The sequence below is a fragment of the Dama dama genome, chromosome 22 (assembly GCF_033118175.1).
Source record: "Dama dama isolate Ldn47 chromosome 22, ASM3311817v1, whole genome shotgun sequence".
Lineage (NCBI taxonomy): Eukaryota > Metazoa > Chordata > Mammalia > Artiodactyla > Cervidae > Dama > Dama dama.
Window position 1 is genome coordinate 49,623,373 of NC_083702.1, and position 17,493 is coordinate 49,640,865.

The following is a 17,493-nucleotide window of genomic DNA, read 5'->3' on the forward strand; positions in this document are numbered from 1 at the left end:
TGGAGTGGGTTCTCTTCTCCAGGGGATCCTCCGAACCCAGAGATCGAATCCAGGTCTCCTGCATTGCAGGCGGATTATTTACCAGCTGAGCCACCAGGGAAGCCCAATGTGATGATGACCTTCCAAGGGGAAGAAGCAGTAAGCACAGGAATCGGGCAAGTCATGGAGGCTGGATTAGGAAAGTAGCCTTTTCTGAGCCCCTGCTAGAAGCCAGAACCCTGTGGCAGAGCTTCCACAGCCTGATTTCATTTGGTTCTGAGAATGCCTCCACTAGGGTGGATCTGATTACCACCATTTTACAGATGAGGTTCCCATAGCTGATAAGCAGTGAGGCTGGCTACCATCCTAAGGGCTGTTTGACTGTGAAGGCCAGGCACCTGACAAATTCTCTAACTCTCCCACCCAGATTTGCCCTAAATCCGACAGTGCATCCTCACACTCACAAGCTAAGGCCACTTCGTTCTTGCTTCAGCTCGCCTGATGTTGTGTGTAGGCGGCTTGCAGACAGTGGGCCCAGGGGAAAACCCTCCAAGTGCTGATGGTGGCTGTGGCCAGGCAGCCCGGGTCACCGTGGCCAGAGCAGCTGTGCGGGGAAACCATGGTTGAACGTGCCCCCCGAGAGGCTGCTTCACGGAGCTTCCCCAGATGGCTTGGGGTGCGTCATTTCCTGTCTCTCTCGGGAGGAGATGTGATCTTAGATCTTAAGATAGAAGCCAACCCCACTTACTCCTGCTCACCGGTTCACTCCCTACCGTCACTTCTTGACAACTTGAGTGAGGCTGTCATGGGAAGAGCCACAGTAGTGAACTCCAGGTTCCGAGAGAGCTATGGAGTGTGTCTTCCTGAAGAGTGACACAAAAAGCCCATGTCCTCCTTACCCCCCAAGAGCCATAACTCCCCTTTATGTGGAGCTTTACAGCCAGTGCAGCTGTTCACCCATGTCTCAGACTAGCCGCTTTCCTTCCCTTGGCCTCAGCTTCCTCGTCTGCAAAATGGGGATAACAGTGGTACCTGGCACCTAGGGTTGTTGTGAGGATTTAATATACGTACCACTCACAGAATGGTGACTATTGTGTAGCAGTGCTGCCATTATTATGATTTTCCCATTTAGTCTGATTTTGCTTTTCACAAAAGCATGTGGTTGGGGCTGTTGCAATTCCCTTTTCCAGCAAAGGAAACAGTTTCAGTTGGAAGTAGTGATCGCTAACATTGACTGAAGGCCTGCTATGTATAAGACACAGTTTAAGACACTTAACATCTACCAATTCATTTGATTTCATATCAGCCCTGTGAGGTAGGTTACATCATAACCATCATCCTCTAATTTACAGTTGAAGGAACCCAGGGTCAGAGTATCTGACATGCAGCAAATCCCCTGGGGATCTTGTGATAGTGTAGACGCTGACACTGTAGGCTCTGGGCGGGGCCTGGGAGCCTCAGTTTCCAATGGGTTCCCAGCTGGTAGGTGGCGAGGCCAGGATTCTAGCTCAAACACTCAAACCCAGCATCGCTTGCTTTCCCCATCATATGATGCAGCCTCTGTAAGGCTGGACATGCTTATTTTGGAAATGGATTTTAATCATTTCTCTTGGCTCTTTGGTGGACTCTGAGCAACAGTTGTTAAGTAAACCAAACCATTGGCATTATCCTAATGGCTGTAGTTTATAGAGCTGGCCAGTACTAGGGCTGTTGCAGGGCTTTACATACATGTCCTTAATCCTCACAACAGCTCTAGAGGTGGGTTCTTCTATTATTCCTGATTTGCTGATGAGGAAATTGCTGGCAGTTCCCACATCACCTGGCACTGCCAAGGCCAAGGCTAGCTCCAGGTTCTTCTGGCTCCACAATCTCTGATCTGTCCAGCACACGTCCTCTCAGTCACTGCAGTTACTGTCTGACCACTGCTTGTGCTATCAACATCAGCTTTCTTTCCCAGAGGTTGACCATCAGCAAGCCAGTACTTCCTTTTTCACTGGGTGAGCTCCCAAGGATTACTCACAATAATCTTTAAAACAATGGTGGTAAAATATACGTAACATAAAGTTTAGCATTTTTAGGTTTTCAGTTCAGTGACATTAAGTACATTCACATTGTTTTGCAACTACCACTTCCTTCCACCTCCAGAACTTTTACATCTTCCCAAACTGAAACTCTGTTCCCATTCAACAGGAACTCCCCATTCCCGCACCCCTGCCCCGGCACCACCCCTCCCCCACCCTGATCCTGCCATCCGGGCTTCTACCTTCTGTCTTGATGAACTTGACTCCTCTAAGTACTTCACATAAGTGGAATCATGTGATATTTATCCATTTGTGTCTGGTTTGTTTCACTTCAGCAAATAGTGTTTTCAAGGTTCGTCCATATTGTAGCGAGGCTAATTCTTTTGAAATGTGAATAATCATTTTCCAGTTTGTCTGATTTTCATCCAGCACGGCACACCTCTAGAAAACAACAAAACTCCAGAAATGAAGGACATGAGTGTTGACGTCTTTTTCAGAGTCAAGGCTGAATTGAGCAGCCTGGTGTGAGGACAGGGGTGGTTCTGAGCCAGGCAGAGCAGCAGCCCATTCGCAGTACAGATGCAGAGTGATCACCTTCCTCCAAAGCTTACCAGTGTGTTAGCAAAATACACCTTTGAAAGCAAAACCAGGTGCCTCCTTGGTGGAGAGTCACTCTCCACACACAACTGAGGTTCTGCTACAGAGTCTCACAGAACCCAGTGTTCACATGGGTCTTCTGGCTCTGACCTTCAGGAGAGATGATGATTCTTTTTTAACTTGATTTTTACCCGAGTGTAGTTGGTTTAAAGGTTGTGTTCGTTTCTGCTGTCCAATGAACCAGCCACACATGTACACATGCCCTCTCCCTTTGGACTTCCCGTTCAGGTCATCATAGTGCATTGAGTGGAGGTCCCCGAGCTGTCCAGCAGTTCTCACTATTTTACACAGTGGATCTTCTTAAGTCCTCTAACCTTCATGTGCTTCACTTACAGAGCAGGGGGCAGGGCTAGCTCGATTATGACTTTTTCAGGTTGGAACCATATCTGGGATTCTTTTTTGTTTTATTATGTTTAAAATAATCATTTCCCCAAACCCCCAAATGTCTTTTATTTCATTCTCTTTATGGATTTTGCCTTTTTCTAGTATCTTCTGTGCTATTTCACTTTCGTATTTTTATTGAGTTCAATTCACTTAAAAAATCCTATGTATTTGAAAAAGAAACCTTACATAATTACTTCCAATGGAAAACCAGTATTGCTTTGAGTGTAATGAAGCTAATCAAGTTACCCATGTGGATTTAAATGGGGGACACGTATTTGAGGTCCAACTTTGTAAAAATGCTTAAAATAGTAACTGGCACATACATTATGTCATTTAATTTTCACCATGACATCGTGGGGTTGGATACTATTCCTACCTCCATTTTACAGGTGAGAAATGGAGACTGAGAAGTTTTATAACCAGTGGCCATTCCCTGTCTTATCGTTGTTATATGCTCCATGTGGTGTGGAATCTTAGAGCCGCAGCCCAAGTTTAAGTGGCTCAAAGATGGAAAAGTGTCTGTGTTGATTAATATTGCTTTTCCGTTGAAGTGCCAAGAACATGGACTAATCTAGATTTCTATTAATTTTATGTCAGCAGCAATGACAGTTTTACTGGGAGAGGCTGATAGGCATCAGTCTGTAAGGATGGGAGTGGGACGTAACATAAACAAACTTCTCGGAAGGGCTACAAAGAAAGCAAGGATGCCTAGCCTTGGAGCACTCGGTGTGCATGTGGGGATTTGCACGTAGTGGTGGCGGGTGTCTTGTGTGTGTTTGTGTGTTTGGAAGCTCATGCAGTGCCCCAGATACCACCAGCGCTCACAGTGCTGTGTCGGCTCCTGCCTTAGCCAGCTTCTTGGAATGTTCCAGGGCTGCAGCTGGTCCCTTCCTGTCCTGATTGACAGGATATACTTCATAAAGCTTCTAACCAACTTCCTGAAAGCCAGGCAGGGAGGGGTCTTGATAAGAAAGTGAAATTCAGGGCAATTAAGTGCAATCTGAGTCCCGAGAATGCATTTTCTGAGTGCGGTTTATGTGCCAACTGCTTTCTGTGTCATTCCATTCATTTGGGGCGACTTTACAAAACTGGCTTCTTGCTGCATTCAGAGCCTCAGCTGGGGCTGGATATGAAATCACTCATCCTATTTATAAGCCTCAAGTGGAAATGAGTTTGGGGTAGGGCAAAAGTCCTCAGAGGCTCAGCGTGAAAGGCTGTCTTAGACTGGCTGAAATTTGCAGATTGCCCAGGGGTAGCACAAGGCAGCGGTTTGAACCTTTGGAGGCACCTGGTTTACATTGTCGCTTGCTAATTATCTCTCTTGAGATGAATAACCTGATTTCCCTAAACCTCAGTTTCCTCATCTGCTCAGTGGGTTTTTAAAAAATTGTGATAAAACATCCATGACGTCAAATTTGCCATTTTAGCTGTTTTTAGATGTACCATTCAGTGGCATGAAATACATTCACATTGTTGTGTGAATGGGATTTTAGATAGGATTAGATTGGAGAGTGTAAGGTGCTAAGGTGCTTAGAACAGAGACTGAACAATCTCCAGTTATCAGGAAGTGGTAACTAAGTTTATTATTATTACTTTGTATTATCTACTGATTATCTTGTGCTTTTCAAAATATAAGGCCTGTTCTGGTGACAGGTGTTTCTTGGGTGAGGACGGGTGGTAAGCAGTGAATGATACAAAGATGAGGGGTGGATGAGGGGTGGAACCTGCCACCTGACTCGGGGGACTCAACCTAGTATGCAAGGTGAATTTATATATATATATGTATATGTATATTTGTATATACATATGTCCTGACGTGTACATACACACATAAGTAGTATATAGTATATAGATACTATATATATAGTATATATGTACTTATATATACTACATACTTATGTATATGTCAGGACATATGTATATACAAATTTATATGTACATATGTAGTATATATGAATATATGTGATAGTTTATACATGCAGAATATACATATATATGTGACAATATGTGTATACGTGTAACATATATACATTATATGTATATGGGAGTAGGTGCACACACAAACACACAGAAGAACACTGCCATGAAGGATAATAAAACACTTCAAGAAACCAAAGGAGAAGAGAGTGATTCCCAGGGGTGTGTGATACAAGAGAAGCAAGGTTAAGGAAAACATTTGCTGCTGCTAAGTCACTTCAGTCGTGTCCGACTCTGTGTGACCCCATAGACGGCAGCCCGCCAGGCTCCCCCATCCCTGGGATTCTCCAGGCAAGAACACTGGAGTGGGTTGCCATTTCCTTCTCCAATGCATGAAAGTGAAAAGTGAAAGTGAAGTCGCTCAGTCGTGTCCGACTCTTCATGACCCCATGGACGGTAGCCTACCAGGCTCCTCCGTCCATGGGATTTTCCAGGCAAGAGTACTGGAGTGGGGTGCCATTGTCTTCTCCAAGGAAAACATTTGGCTGGACCCTAAAGACTTGAAAGTTACAAAGCACCTTGGCCTTCACGATCTCACCTTGATTAAATTTTTTCCTGTCATTCTCACAATAGTCCTGCAATCTAGAACACGATAGGGATCATGGGTTTCCATTTTCTTGTAGGTAAACTGAGGCTCAGAGTGGCTTAGTGACCCTGCTCCATGTCACTCAGATGCCTGGTGGTGGAGTGTGGGCCGCAATACAGTGATGCAGAGCCAGTGCTCTGGGTCCGTTATATCTAGGGCTCCAAGGTGTGCACAACACAGTTCTGATCAGTGTGTAGGCGATGATGTCCGGGGCACAGGTAGGTGCATATACCACATGGATGGGTACCATGAGGTCTTCGGTAGGCTGCAGACAGTTCTCTCGGAGAAGGCAATGGCGCCCCACTCGAGTACTCTTGCCTGGAAAATCCCATGGACGGAGGAGCCTGGTGGGCTGCAGTCCACGGGGTCGCTAAGAGTCGGACACGACTGAGTTACTTCACTTTCACTTTTCACTTTCATGCATTGGAGAACGAAATGGCAACCCACTCCAGTGTTCTTGCCCGGAGAATCCCAGGGATGGGGGAGCCTGGTGGGCTGCCGTCTGTGGGGTTGCACAGAGTCGGACACGACTGAAGCGACTTAGCAGCAGCAGCAGACAGTTCTCAGAGTAGTAACTATACACTTTAGTGTTCATCAGAAACACCAAGCATGTGACTCTGTGGGTATTTCTCAGGGTACATCTTTACTGATGTGAGAAGGGAGTCCTTGCACAGAGTGATTTTTAAGTAATAGAGCATGCTGTGGATGCCAAGCACTACAGTCGGGAGTCTCGCCCAGTTGTGCAGACTGGTCCTCGTGTGAAAGCTCAGGGCTGGAGAGCAAAGGACGACCCAACACAGCTGGCAGAGGCTGGGGCACCGCAGATGCTCTATTCTGGGAGGGGTGAGCGGAGCCGGTGCAGACACTGACCGCAGTGCTAACAGGCTCCCTGGGGCTTGCTTCTCTGCAGATTGCGGACTTTGGGCTTTCCAACCTGTACCAGAAGGACAAGTTCTTGCAAACGTTCTGCGGGAGCCCACTCTACGCCTCTCCTGAAATTGTCAACGGGAGGCCTTACCGAGGGCCAGAGGTAAGCAGCTTGCCTGGTGTGTAAGGCAGAGGGGCTTAAGGGAAGGAAAGAACTTAACCTAGGAATACTTTTTAAAAAAAACCGTAAAAGCAAGCAAGCAAAACCTTATGTGACTATAAAAGCTGTAATATATATGTGTATATATATATATATCTGGAAGAAAAATCCAGAAGAGCCTAAAAGAGAAAATAAAGTTGCCTCCAATTTCCCCATGAGATAACCGATTAATATTTATGTGATTTTTTTTTTAAGGGTTTTCTTCCCCTCAGTGTAGATCTCATATTTCAAATAATTGAAATCACTATATATGTGTATATCTCACCTTTTATTAACTTAAAATTGTCACATTTTCTAAATTTGTTATTAAAAGCATGGTTTTTAGTGATGACACACTTATTCTATGCATATACCATAATTTATTTAATCACTTACCTGGATTTAGGCAGATTGTTTTTAGTTTTTCCCTATTATAACAGAACAGGCAAAACACAAAGCAAACTGTCTCAATCTGCAGTGAATCTTTTTGTATGCATTTTGGACAGCATGTATTTTTGATCAAGGAAATACATTTTAATTGCATCTTCTGACTCATGAAAAATGCATCTCTCTATATGCCTAAAGCTATCAGGGCCAATGAAAGACGTGTATGTGAGAATGTCCTTTTGAAAATGGGTGAGTTGTGACTGATTACTCATTTTTAGAAAGATAGTTCTGTTTGCAGAGAGAATCATCTACTTAGGATCTTTTAAATAGCAGCCGTTCAATGGGTTGAAATGTTTTCTTCCAAATATTTATCTGTTTGAGAGTGTTTAGGGGCAGGGCAAGAGGGTAGTAAAATGGATGCCAAGAGCCTCCATCAACTGCAGTAAAGTCTTTCTAAAATAAGAATGTAAGGGAGGAGCCTAGGATCCAATTTACAAAACCGCAGAAACTCAACACTAAATTTATCATAGATAACGAATGCTTCTGTGATCACTGATGGTCTGTTTCCGAGGTTACAAGCTGGCAGCCTGTGATCTGGCCAGCAAACATACTTCATTTGGCCACCTTAGTCTTTCTGAAAAAGTGAACAAACATTTAATCAGAGGGAGATTTCACATAAAAGTCTGTTTTCTGACTTCTCTTGAAAAACCAAAGGCTCTAGTAGTGCTGGGCCTGTTTGACTAAGTGGTACCCACTAGCCAGAGGAGGCCGCCTGCTTAAGATGGGTGACTGTCCTCCACAGTTTGCCTTCAGACCAATACTCCACGTTGTACCCCACCTTGTCTCTTGTTTGTTCATGTTTGTTGCCTGCTTGGCTCTTGTAGCCATTTGGGTTTGCAGCCTCTGAGCCGTTTGAAGAAGGTGCAGGATTCCTGAATTAGGAATCCAGAGACCTGTGTTCCCGTCTTACCTCCATCACTGGGATGGGGCGTCTCCGGAGAAACCATTTAACTTCCTTGGGCCTCATCTGTCAAATGGGGCTGAAAATAATGCAGGGCCCTACCTGTCTCTCCAGATCATAGTGAGGATCAAAGAAGATCATCTATTCAGGAAAGTTCTATGAGTTAGGACTGTTTGAAATGGAAAGGTCGGGCTCTGAAGCAGGCCCCAGGTGCACTGCATATCAGGTGTCAGGCCATGGTGGGAACCTGGCTGCCAGGTGCTAAATTCCCTTCCTGGGGTCGTTATGGGTGGCTGCTCATGGTCTGTGATGCTGATGTTTGGGAAGGGAATCTACTTGTCCTGTCTCTCTTTGCTTCAGGTGGACAGCTGGGCCCTGGGTGTACTGCTTTACACTCTTGTTTACGGAACGATGCCCTTCGATGGTTTCGATCACAAGAACCTCATCCGGCAGATCAGCAGTGGTGAATATCGGGAGCCCACGCAGCCCTCAGGTGCGCGCCCGTGGATGGTCAGCGGCTGGGCCAGGCAAGGCCAGCTCACATGTCCCGCTTTTGTGTCGATGTCTGTAAGAAGGACACCTGCTATTCCTCTTCTCCCCAGGTCTTTGCTGAGCTGACTTGTTAGTCCGCTTTCCCCAAACCTTTCCGCTGTGGTACCTGCAGATCAGTTGTTCTGCAGAGCAGGCTAGGAGTCCTGTTTGCTTGCTGTGCAAACTTGGGCAAGGTTCTTACCCTATTTAGATTCTGTTTTCCGCTATTGGTGCACATTTCGGAAAAGGTATGACATGAAACCCCTTCTAGTCTGTGTAGACATAAACTCCCTTGGTAGACTCTAAGTGCACGAGGGTGGCAACTACTCTTTTTCACACCTTGCCCCGTTGGGGGTATGGTGCATGGGTGTTGTTTCATTACTATAGCCGAGAACAACTCTGTCCCATTGCCCCCACCTCCTAGCAAACTCAGCGGTTTAAATGACTTCGATGAGCCGTGTCTCTTGGTTCCCTGGATTGGTGAGAGCTCCTCTGGCCTGGCTGGGGTTTCTCCTGCAGTTGCAGTCAGATGGTGGCTAAGGTTGGGGCCAATTGTGGGGACACCTTGGGGTCCCTCTGTGTGGGCTATCTATATGAGCGGCCTCCTCAGGCCTGTCCCTTCAGGGGGTAGCCTGGACTTCTTACATAGCAGCTCAGGGCTCGAAGATGGGGGAAGAAGTGGCTGCCAGGTCTTCTTAGTGTCTCCTTGAAAGCCACATAAGGTCACTTCTGCCATGTTTTATCAGTCAAAGTAACCAAGGCCATAAGCTCCATCTCTTGACAGGAGAGCATCATGTGGGTATAGAAGGGGTGTGTACAGGTAGTTGACTTTAGAATGTAATTAACAGACCTTTCATATACACGCATCCTACATGTGTGTACACACACACACACACAGGTTGATTCTCATTATTTGCGGCAATTCAGTAAAGTTGCTGTGAATGCTGAATTTGTGAATACTGAACCACTGCTCCTAGGGAGATACAGGGCTCGACTCCTGTGAGCCTCTGGTCACAACGTTTTTGTCAACTGATCACTCCTATCCTTGTCTTATGTACATTTCTGTTTAAAGATGCCTCTTTTAAACTATACTGTCGATTCATGAACATCAAACTCACAGCCAACAGCACTTTCATTCATGCCTGAGAGCAGCTTGTCTGACACTTGTCTAATACCTGTCTGACATTTTCTCTGCATGGCACCTCACTGTCTTCTTGCCCTTAGAATCACCAGACAGCACTTCAGCACCACGCTTGGGGGCCATTTCAACAGTGAAATCACCAACAAAAAGGGCAACAACGTGAAAAGCATGAACTAAATGGATTATGAAAAGGACATTTACAGCACAAGGGCAGGAACAAGCAGATACTGCCTTGTTGCCTGGTTCTGGCTCAGCTGGGAACACACATGTGCAGTGGAGGCAACTCATTTTTTGCCCCTCTGTGGAAAGCACCCCAAGTATTGATTTGGGGGTTACAGATACAGCTTAGTGAGTGGGCAAGTTTACAAATACAGAATCTGAATAATGAACATTGAATTATTTTATATAAATAGATATAGATATACACATATCTATATCTGTATATATTTTCCAATGAGCCAACCTGTGGGGTTTGTTGGAGAAAATTCAGGGGGACCTCTATTGTAGCCTTTTTGGCTCAGTAGCCAAATGGTGCCAGCACAGTTTCTGGCACATTCCAGGGGTTCAGAGACTATTTCTTGACCGAATGAATGAACATCCTGGTGCCGTACAGAGGTATGCCTCACCCCCAGCGCCATTGCCAGGCCCCTGCCAGCTACTCATTAACTGCATAAGTAGCAGAGGGGAGGTGGCACCTTCCCGGGATATAATTCAACCCCCACTGGGGAAGCACAGTTTGATCTTAAAAGGTGATTTATAAGCCGCGAGAGTCAGTTGGTTCCTGTGGCCTCCTCAACATCCCTTTGGGGCTTCCTCTTAATTCTTTGGCAGCAGAAATTTGCAAATGGAATTTTTCAGACAGGCTGTAAACGGATAGCAAATAGAGATCAGCTCTCTGATCTGACAGCGGGGTAGGCTATGGATTATGTCAGAGAGGGACAGGAGGTGAGCGCTGGGTGTGGGTCTCAGAGCCTCGCTGAGGCCCTGGGGTTCAGGCCAGCCTTGAGCACAGTGCCTTTCAGTGCCCAGGTGTGCCAGCTATGAGCACCTCTCCATCCTTCTCTGTCGCCCCCTTGATAGCCTCTTTTTTTGCCATTTCAGCCCTAAAATTCCCTCTTTGTGCTGACATACTTTCCCAGTGACCCGAGCAGTGTGTATTTATAAAAGTCTACCTTTGGAGGACTAAAGAGAGTCATGGTAATCTACACCTGTTTTCCCTTTTGGTAAGATGATACCCATCAAAAGAATGGTGGAGCCCTGCTTGGGCTTGGGCTTAGATGCTTTCCTGGTTACCTGGTCTTCCCCATTTTATAAAGATCTGAGTTGATGGAAAGCTCAGCAGTTCGACGTTGCGTCACCATGTGGAGAGGCATGCCAGGCTGTGATGGCACCCCGGCCTGTGGCTCTGAGTCTGGCTGGTGCTATCTCATGTTCAGTCTAGAAGGCTGCAGCTTCCCGCTCCGCAGTGCGGCTGAACTAGGGCTTCATTTGGATTTTCCTCAAATGAGTGTCTCCTGGCGAGTCAGCCCTATGGCGAAGCCCAAAACTCCCATAAAATGTACTGTTCCTAGAATTCTCTGGTAGACCAGTGGTTAGGGCTCTGCACTTCCACAGCAGGGGGCATGGGTTCGATCCCTGGTCCAGGAACTAAGATCCTGCATGCCAAAAAACAAACAAAAAAATGCATCGTTCCTTTTGTTTCTTGTCCTGTAGATGCTCGAGGCCTCATTCGGTGGATGCTAATGGTGAACCCTGACCGCCGGGCCACCATCGAGGACATCGCCAACCACTGGTGGGTGAACTGGGGCTACAAGAGCAGTGTCTGCGACTGTGACGCCCTTCACAGCTCCGAGTCCCCATTCTTGGCCCGCATTATTGACTGGCACCACCGTTCCACGGGGCTGCAGGCTGAAGCCGAAGCCAAAATTAAAGGCTTGGCCAAACCCGGGGCCCCCGAGGTCGTGCTGGAGCGTCAGCGGTCACTGAAGAAGTCCAAGAAAGAGAACGACTTCCCTCAGTCTGGCCAGGACTTGGTGCCCGAGAGCCCATCCAAACTGAGCTCCAAGCGGCCCAAAGGGATCCTGAAGAAGCGGAGCAACAGCGAGCATCGGTCCCACAGCACTGGCTTCATCGAGGGTGTCGTCAGCCCGGCCTTACCGCCCACTTTCAAGCTGGAACAGGACTTGTGCCGGACTGCTGTGCCCCTGCCAAGCCCCCCCGAGGCTGAAGTACCAGGTAAACTCAGCCCCAAACAGTCGGCCACGATGCCCAAGAAAGGCATTCTGAAAAAGACCCAGCAGAGAGAATCGGGTTACTATTCATCCCCGGAGCGCAGCGAGTCTTCGGAGCTGCTGGACAGTAACGATGGGCTGGGTAGCAGCATCCCCTCCCCCAGCCCCCCAGACCCGGCCAGGGTGCCGTCCCACAGCCTCTCCTGTCGCAGGAAAGGCATCTTGAAGCACAGCAGTAAGTACTCAGCAGGCACCATGGACCCGGCCCTGGCCAGCCCCGAAATGCCCACACTGGAATCCTTGCTAGAGCCGGGTGTCCCTGCCGAGGGCCTCTCCCGGAGCTACAGCCGGCCTTCCAGCGTCATCAGCGATGACAGCGTCCTGTCTAGCGACTCCTTTGACTTGCTCGACTTGCAGGAGAACCGCCCCACCCGCCAGCGCATCCGCAGCTGCGTCTCTGCCGAGAACTTCCTCCAGATCCAGGACTTTGAGGGGCTCCAGAACCGGCCCCGGCCCCAGTACCTGAAGCGGTACCGGAACCGGCTGGCAGACAGCAGCTTCTCCCTCCTCACGGACATGGACGACGTGACTCAGGTCTACAAGAAGGCGCTGGAGATCTGCAACAAGCTCAACTAGCTCCCGGGGTGCAGGGGCGGGGTGGGGTGGGGGTGATGACTGGGCTCTGGAGCTGGTTACCTCTTTGCTGGCCGTGACAATAGACTGACAGAGGGATTGGTGCTGTTTGGCTTTGGCCAAATTTGAAGGCTGAGTCAGTGCCTATGTGGGAGAGGTGGGCAGTCGGCCAGTCCTGCTGACTGCCGGTTAGAATTGGGATCCTAATTGGCATTTTGCTTTATGGCATCTCCTAGGGGACCAGCTGTCCAGGGGAGGTGGTGTTGGCCAGCACTTCCAGGATAGGGAAGGAGCATAAGGGAGAGGAAGCATTTCTCTAGAAGTCATCTGCATGCTTCTGGAGGAGGGCAGGACAGACTATAGCCATCTGTTGCGAAATCACTCAGAACTTGCCCCTTCTCATGTTGTTAGCAGGTTTGGTCTGACTGCATAGGAAGGGCATGTTGATTTTAGTTATCTGAGCTTGAATCAGTGATCGATTGATAGGGGCTGCTGGGGGTGTTGGTTTGCGTAGCCCAGTGGGAAGGAATGCTGTGATTGATTAGTAATGGCTGTCATGGGGATGGGAAGGGGTGCAGTAGCACTCATGCCTTGTAGTTATCATCCTTGACCTGGCTAAGCCCTGGGAGTGTTAGTGTAGATCCCATGGGATCTATGTTGTCTCTTTCATGCCACCGTGGGGCATTTGTTAATTTGCTACTCTACCTTGAATGGAAGACAGGGCCTTGGTCAGAGAAAGAATGCTCTGGACACTGCTAAGGACTTAGAGTCAGCCCATGGTGATTGTTTGGCTTCCTGTTGTCTGCCTCTTCTTTCCTAGTGTCTGCCTGGCTCTTGACCACAACCTCCTGAGGGTGGGTAGGGGAAACGTTGGTGGTGTCAGAGGTCAAAACTATGGTGTGGAACAGTGCTCGAGACCCTCTGTGATCTTTCTAAATGAATGGAAATTGATCCGTATCAGCAAGGGGGCAACTTGTCAATTTCTTTAATGTCTCAATATTAACTGGAATGCTGCCTGTGGGTTCTCACCTGCATGAATGTTTTGAATTGGATGTGATACTGCCTACAGTCTCCAAAGGAGTAACTGAGTCAACTCTTTACCCTATTTACTCACAGTAAACAGTTTCCTCATCCACTCAGTGTAGAATCCTCAGAGGTAGGCGAGTTTGCTTCTGGTAGTGTGTAGGTGGGATATTTGAAGGAGGAAAGTCAAGTCAGGCAGAAGGTGTTTTCCCCCTCAAATCTAGGTATTCTATGTCATGGGTTTGAACTCCTAGACTTTGAGGGAAAGGTTCCAGCCACTCAAATGAATAAGCTGCTGAAAGAGCAGAGTGGGTTGGGAGGAAGCAAGTGGAGAGGGAACATTTCCCTGGATGTCATCCTGATGGTTCTGGAGAAGGCAGACGAGAGGTGTGACAGGACTCTTATCTTGAAAAGTCACATAACTCACTTGTGTAACTCCTGGACACCCAGATTGCAGGTGAGACGACATCACTCCCACAATGGGACAACTTCAGATACTGAGTTTGGGATTGATGGTCTTATTTGGGAGTTTGGGATGACCTCAGCTAATTGAAACTCTTGTTTCAAGATGGCCAACTTCTGAAAGCCACCTGGATATTTGAGGAGAACTAGTCTTGGGGGGTGTTTGGGGGAAAACCAACATGGGGAAATGAGAAGGGATTTACCTTCAGACACGAAGAACATTGATTAGAGTGAAACTGCCCTCTGCCGAAGGAGATGGCTCCAGTTCTCCCCTTGTCACCAGCTCTGGGGTTTTGGCTTGTGCATCCCTTCAGGTTGAGCTGAGTAGTGTAATATGGGAAGCTTTGCGGGTTTCCTTTCATTTAATTCCACCTTCTTCCTGAACTCCAATATAGGTTCAAAGGGAAAAAAAAAAAACCTATAGCTAGCAAATTGTATGTGGGGTATGTGGGTGTGTGGAGGGCATTCTCCAACCTCTAAAGCTCCCTCTTCCTTGTATCACTTTATGCAGCCTTTTCTGGACAGTCTATACTGCCACATTGCTGGTCCCTCATGCATGGCAGCCTGTCTAGTTGGTAGCTGTCAGTGTGACTTAGGTATAACATCTGCCTACTGGTTGATGTAGTTTCCTTTTGCCCAAGTGATTGTGTTTGATATTTTCCACCCTTATAATCTTTAAGTAAAAGTGACACTATTAAGGAAAGTCATTCTATCCCTAGCCTCCAAAATATATGTATTTTCTCTTTCTCAGTGGACCCAGACAGTGGGTTGTGGCAAAGCTAGTCCTCCACTCAGAGGCAGAGACTGCATTGAGTCCGAGTCTGCTGGTGGTCTTAGGCACCTGCACTATTTCAGGGACTGAGTTTTCCCTTCAAAGAGGGCTGGAGATCAGCTGATCTCTCAAGTCCCTGCCTAGTTCTGACATTCTGCTAACATCCTCTGGATGTTGATTCTGGATATGATGTTGACTCTGTCCTTTCAAAAAAGAAAGAAAAAACTTGGAATAGAGGGAAAAGACCTCAAAGCAGCTCCCTTCCTTAACTAAGTCCTCTCATCCCTTCCAGCCAAGGAAATCATGCTTGATTTATCTCCATGAAATTACAAGTGAGAGACACTTTGATGACCTGGTGGGCCAAGCAGGAGATTCGAGGTCAGCTCTCCTGGTCCTTCCTTGCCTCCGTGGGCCTTTCAGCGTCTTAGTTTACACCTCTGCCAAAGGAGTAGAGTTAATACTTCTTTTTACAGGTAAATTTCAAGGCATGATCAGTTTTCAGGAAGTGCTTCAAGACCCCAGGTGAAATGAAAATGCCAAGTGCTCTCTGAATTTCCATCCCTGTTATAAGGTGCTGCTTCTGCAGATGGCAAAGAGTACCTTTTGGGGTGAAACTCAGGTGAGTGTTGGCCAGGCCTGTTGTCTTGAGTACAAATGTGAATGACTGACTGACTGCTTATTGCCAAACTGGAAATGTTCTGTAGGGATTTACTGGCATGGTATCATTCCTAGAAGAAAAAAAAAAAAAAAGAGAAACTTGACTGCACATTTTTTTTTTAATCCATGTTGTGACTTTTATTTAATTTCTATTTTTTTTGGTAATAAAAAGTTGACTTTTTTATTTGAATTTGTCTTTTTTTATTTATTGGTCTGAAAGGCATTTCAAAGGTATTATAATAATATATTGGTGTAATTTAATTGGTGCAACATGCTTTATGGCTCCAGTCAAAATTGGTTTTCATTCATTTGATTGATTTGAGCCCAGGACAGCCTACAGGGGATTAAAAAAAAAAAAAGCTGGATAACCACCCAAAGTGTTTGTATTTTCATTGGAAACTGATTTTGTTTTTGTTTGTTTTTATTTTTAAATTAAATAAATTGCCATGAACTGAAGTGAACTGGAAACTTGTGTCTTTACTTGGTTGTTTTTCTCTTAGTTAAGAGATAGATTGGGTATTAAGTAACAGAAACCCACCCATTAGCTTAAGCACAAAAGGGAAATTTCTTCAAAGTTCTCAGAAGAGAAAATGTAGCTGGCAGTGCAGTTGGAACCAGGAATTGAAAAAGTAGGATCCAGGCCCTCTTTTCTGCTCCTTCTCACAGTCCAGTTTTATTCTTCTCCTTCCGTAGCCTTACTTTCTCCTCCCAGGTTTTAATGACACACCTTGGCTTACCCCATAGCTTACAAATTCACATGTTCTCAGTTCTAGTTTCCAAAAAGTTGACCAGGTTCCTGCAACCTGTAGTAGAGATGGCATCAAAGGTTAACTCAGCCATACTGGCTTTCCATGTTAGCCTCCTCTGCCTGCCCCCTGCCAGGGTTCTCTCCATCCAGGCGGTTGTTGCCTAGTTGCAAAGAAGTGTGGGACTCTTTTGTGACCCTATGTACTGTAGACCACCAGGTTCCTTCTGTCCATGGAATTTCCTAAGCAAGAATACTGGAATGGATTACCATTTCCTTCTTCAGGGGATCTTCCCGACCCAGGGGTTGACTTCATGTCTTCTGCACTGGCAGGTGGATTCTTTACCATTGTGCCATCTGGGAAACCCTGTTGTAGAGGCTGAATCAAATGTGACATGTAAGGGGTAGCCAGAAAAGAGAGCTGGTTGGATTGCCACAGCTAACATATTGTCAACTTATGTCAGTGAGGTTAATGTAAAATGGTAACTTTGAGGAAAATCAAGAGAATTAGTATTTATTGAGCTTCTACATGGGTGCTCCCTTCATCCTATTCAGTGGCAAGTGGTATAAACCCAATTTAGACCATGTTAGGGCTTCCCAGGTAGCTTAGCAGTAAAGAATCTGCCTGCAATACAGGCGTCATAAGAGACATTGGTTCGATTCCAGAGTCAGGATGATCCCCTAAAGGGGGGGAATGGCAACCCACTCCAGTCTTCTTGCCTGGAGACTCCCATCGATAGAAGGAGCCTGGTGGGCTACAGTCCATAGGGTCTGGAAGAGTCAGACACAACTGGAGCGACTTAGCATGCACACATGCAGACCCTGTTACCTAACAAGACAAATTTACTGCTTCATGCAACTGAGAAGTCCAAGATGTGTGTCTCAGGCACAGCTGATCCAGGTGTTCAAGTGATTCCTTGGTCTCTTTTTTCACTCACTCTTGCCCGATGTAAGCTTTATTTTGGGGCAGTTTCTCTCTGCATGGAAGCAAGAGAGCTCCAGGTTGTAACAGAGTTATGCAATCCTCTTAGTGTTTGATCCTAGTGTCAAGAGAGATGTTTAATATACTAGCTTTTATGTGCCAAGAAAGGACCGTGATTGGCTTTCTGGGGTCACATGCCTCCCTCTGACCCAATCACAGAGCCCACGTGGAGAGATGCTCTGATTGGCTAGCCTGGATCATGTGCCCACTGTGGTATGCTTGAGTGACAGCTCCTTCAGAATCACAGAGCTGGGGAGGGACTGTTGTCCGAAAAGAAGGGATGTAATACACCCGACAA

At 46.8% G+C, this 17,493-nt stretch overlaps 1 protein-coding gene across 1 annotated transcript in view; it reads left to right on the plus strand.

Annotated features, from left to right (window-relative positions):
- NUAK1 (NUAK family kinase 1) overlaps positions 1-15,920 on the plus strand; it is a 73,211-nt gene extending 57,291 nt beyond the window's left edge. The window contains exons 5-7 of the mRNA XM_061125453.1: positions 6,515-6,634; positions 8,379-8,511; positions 11,404-15,920. Coding sequence (XP_060981436.1) covers positions 6,515-6,634; positions 8,379-8,511; positions 11,404-12,557 — 1,407 coding nt within the window. The 3' untranslated portion in view covers positions 12,558-15,920. The remainder of the gene's footprint in view (positions 1-6,514; positions 6,635-8,378; positions 8,512-11,403) is intronic.
- Positions 15,921-17,493: the final 1,573 nt, after the last annotated feature.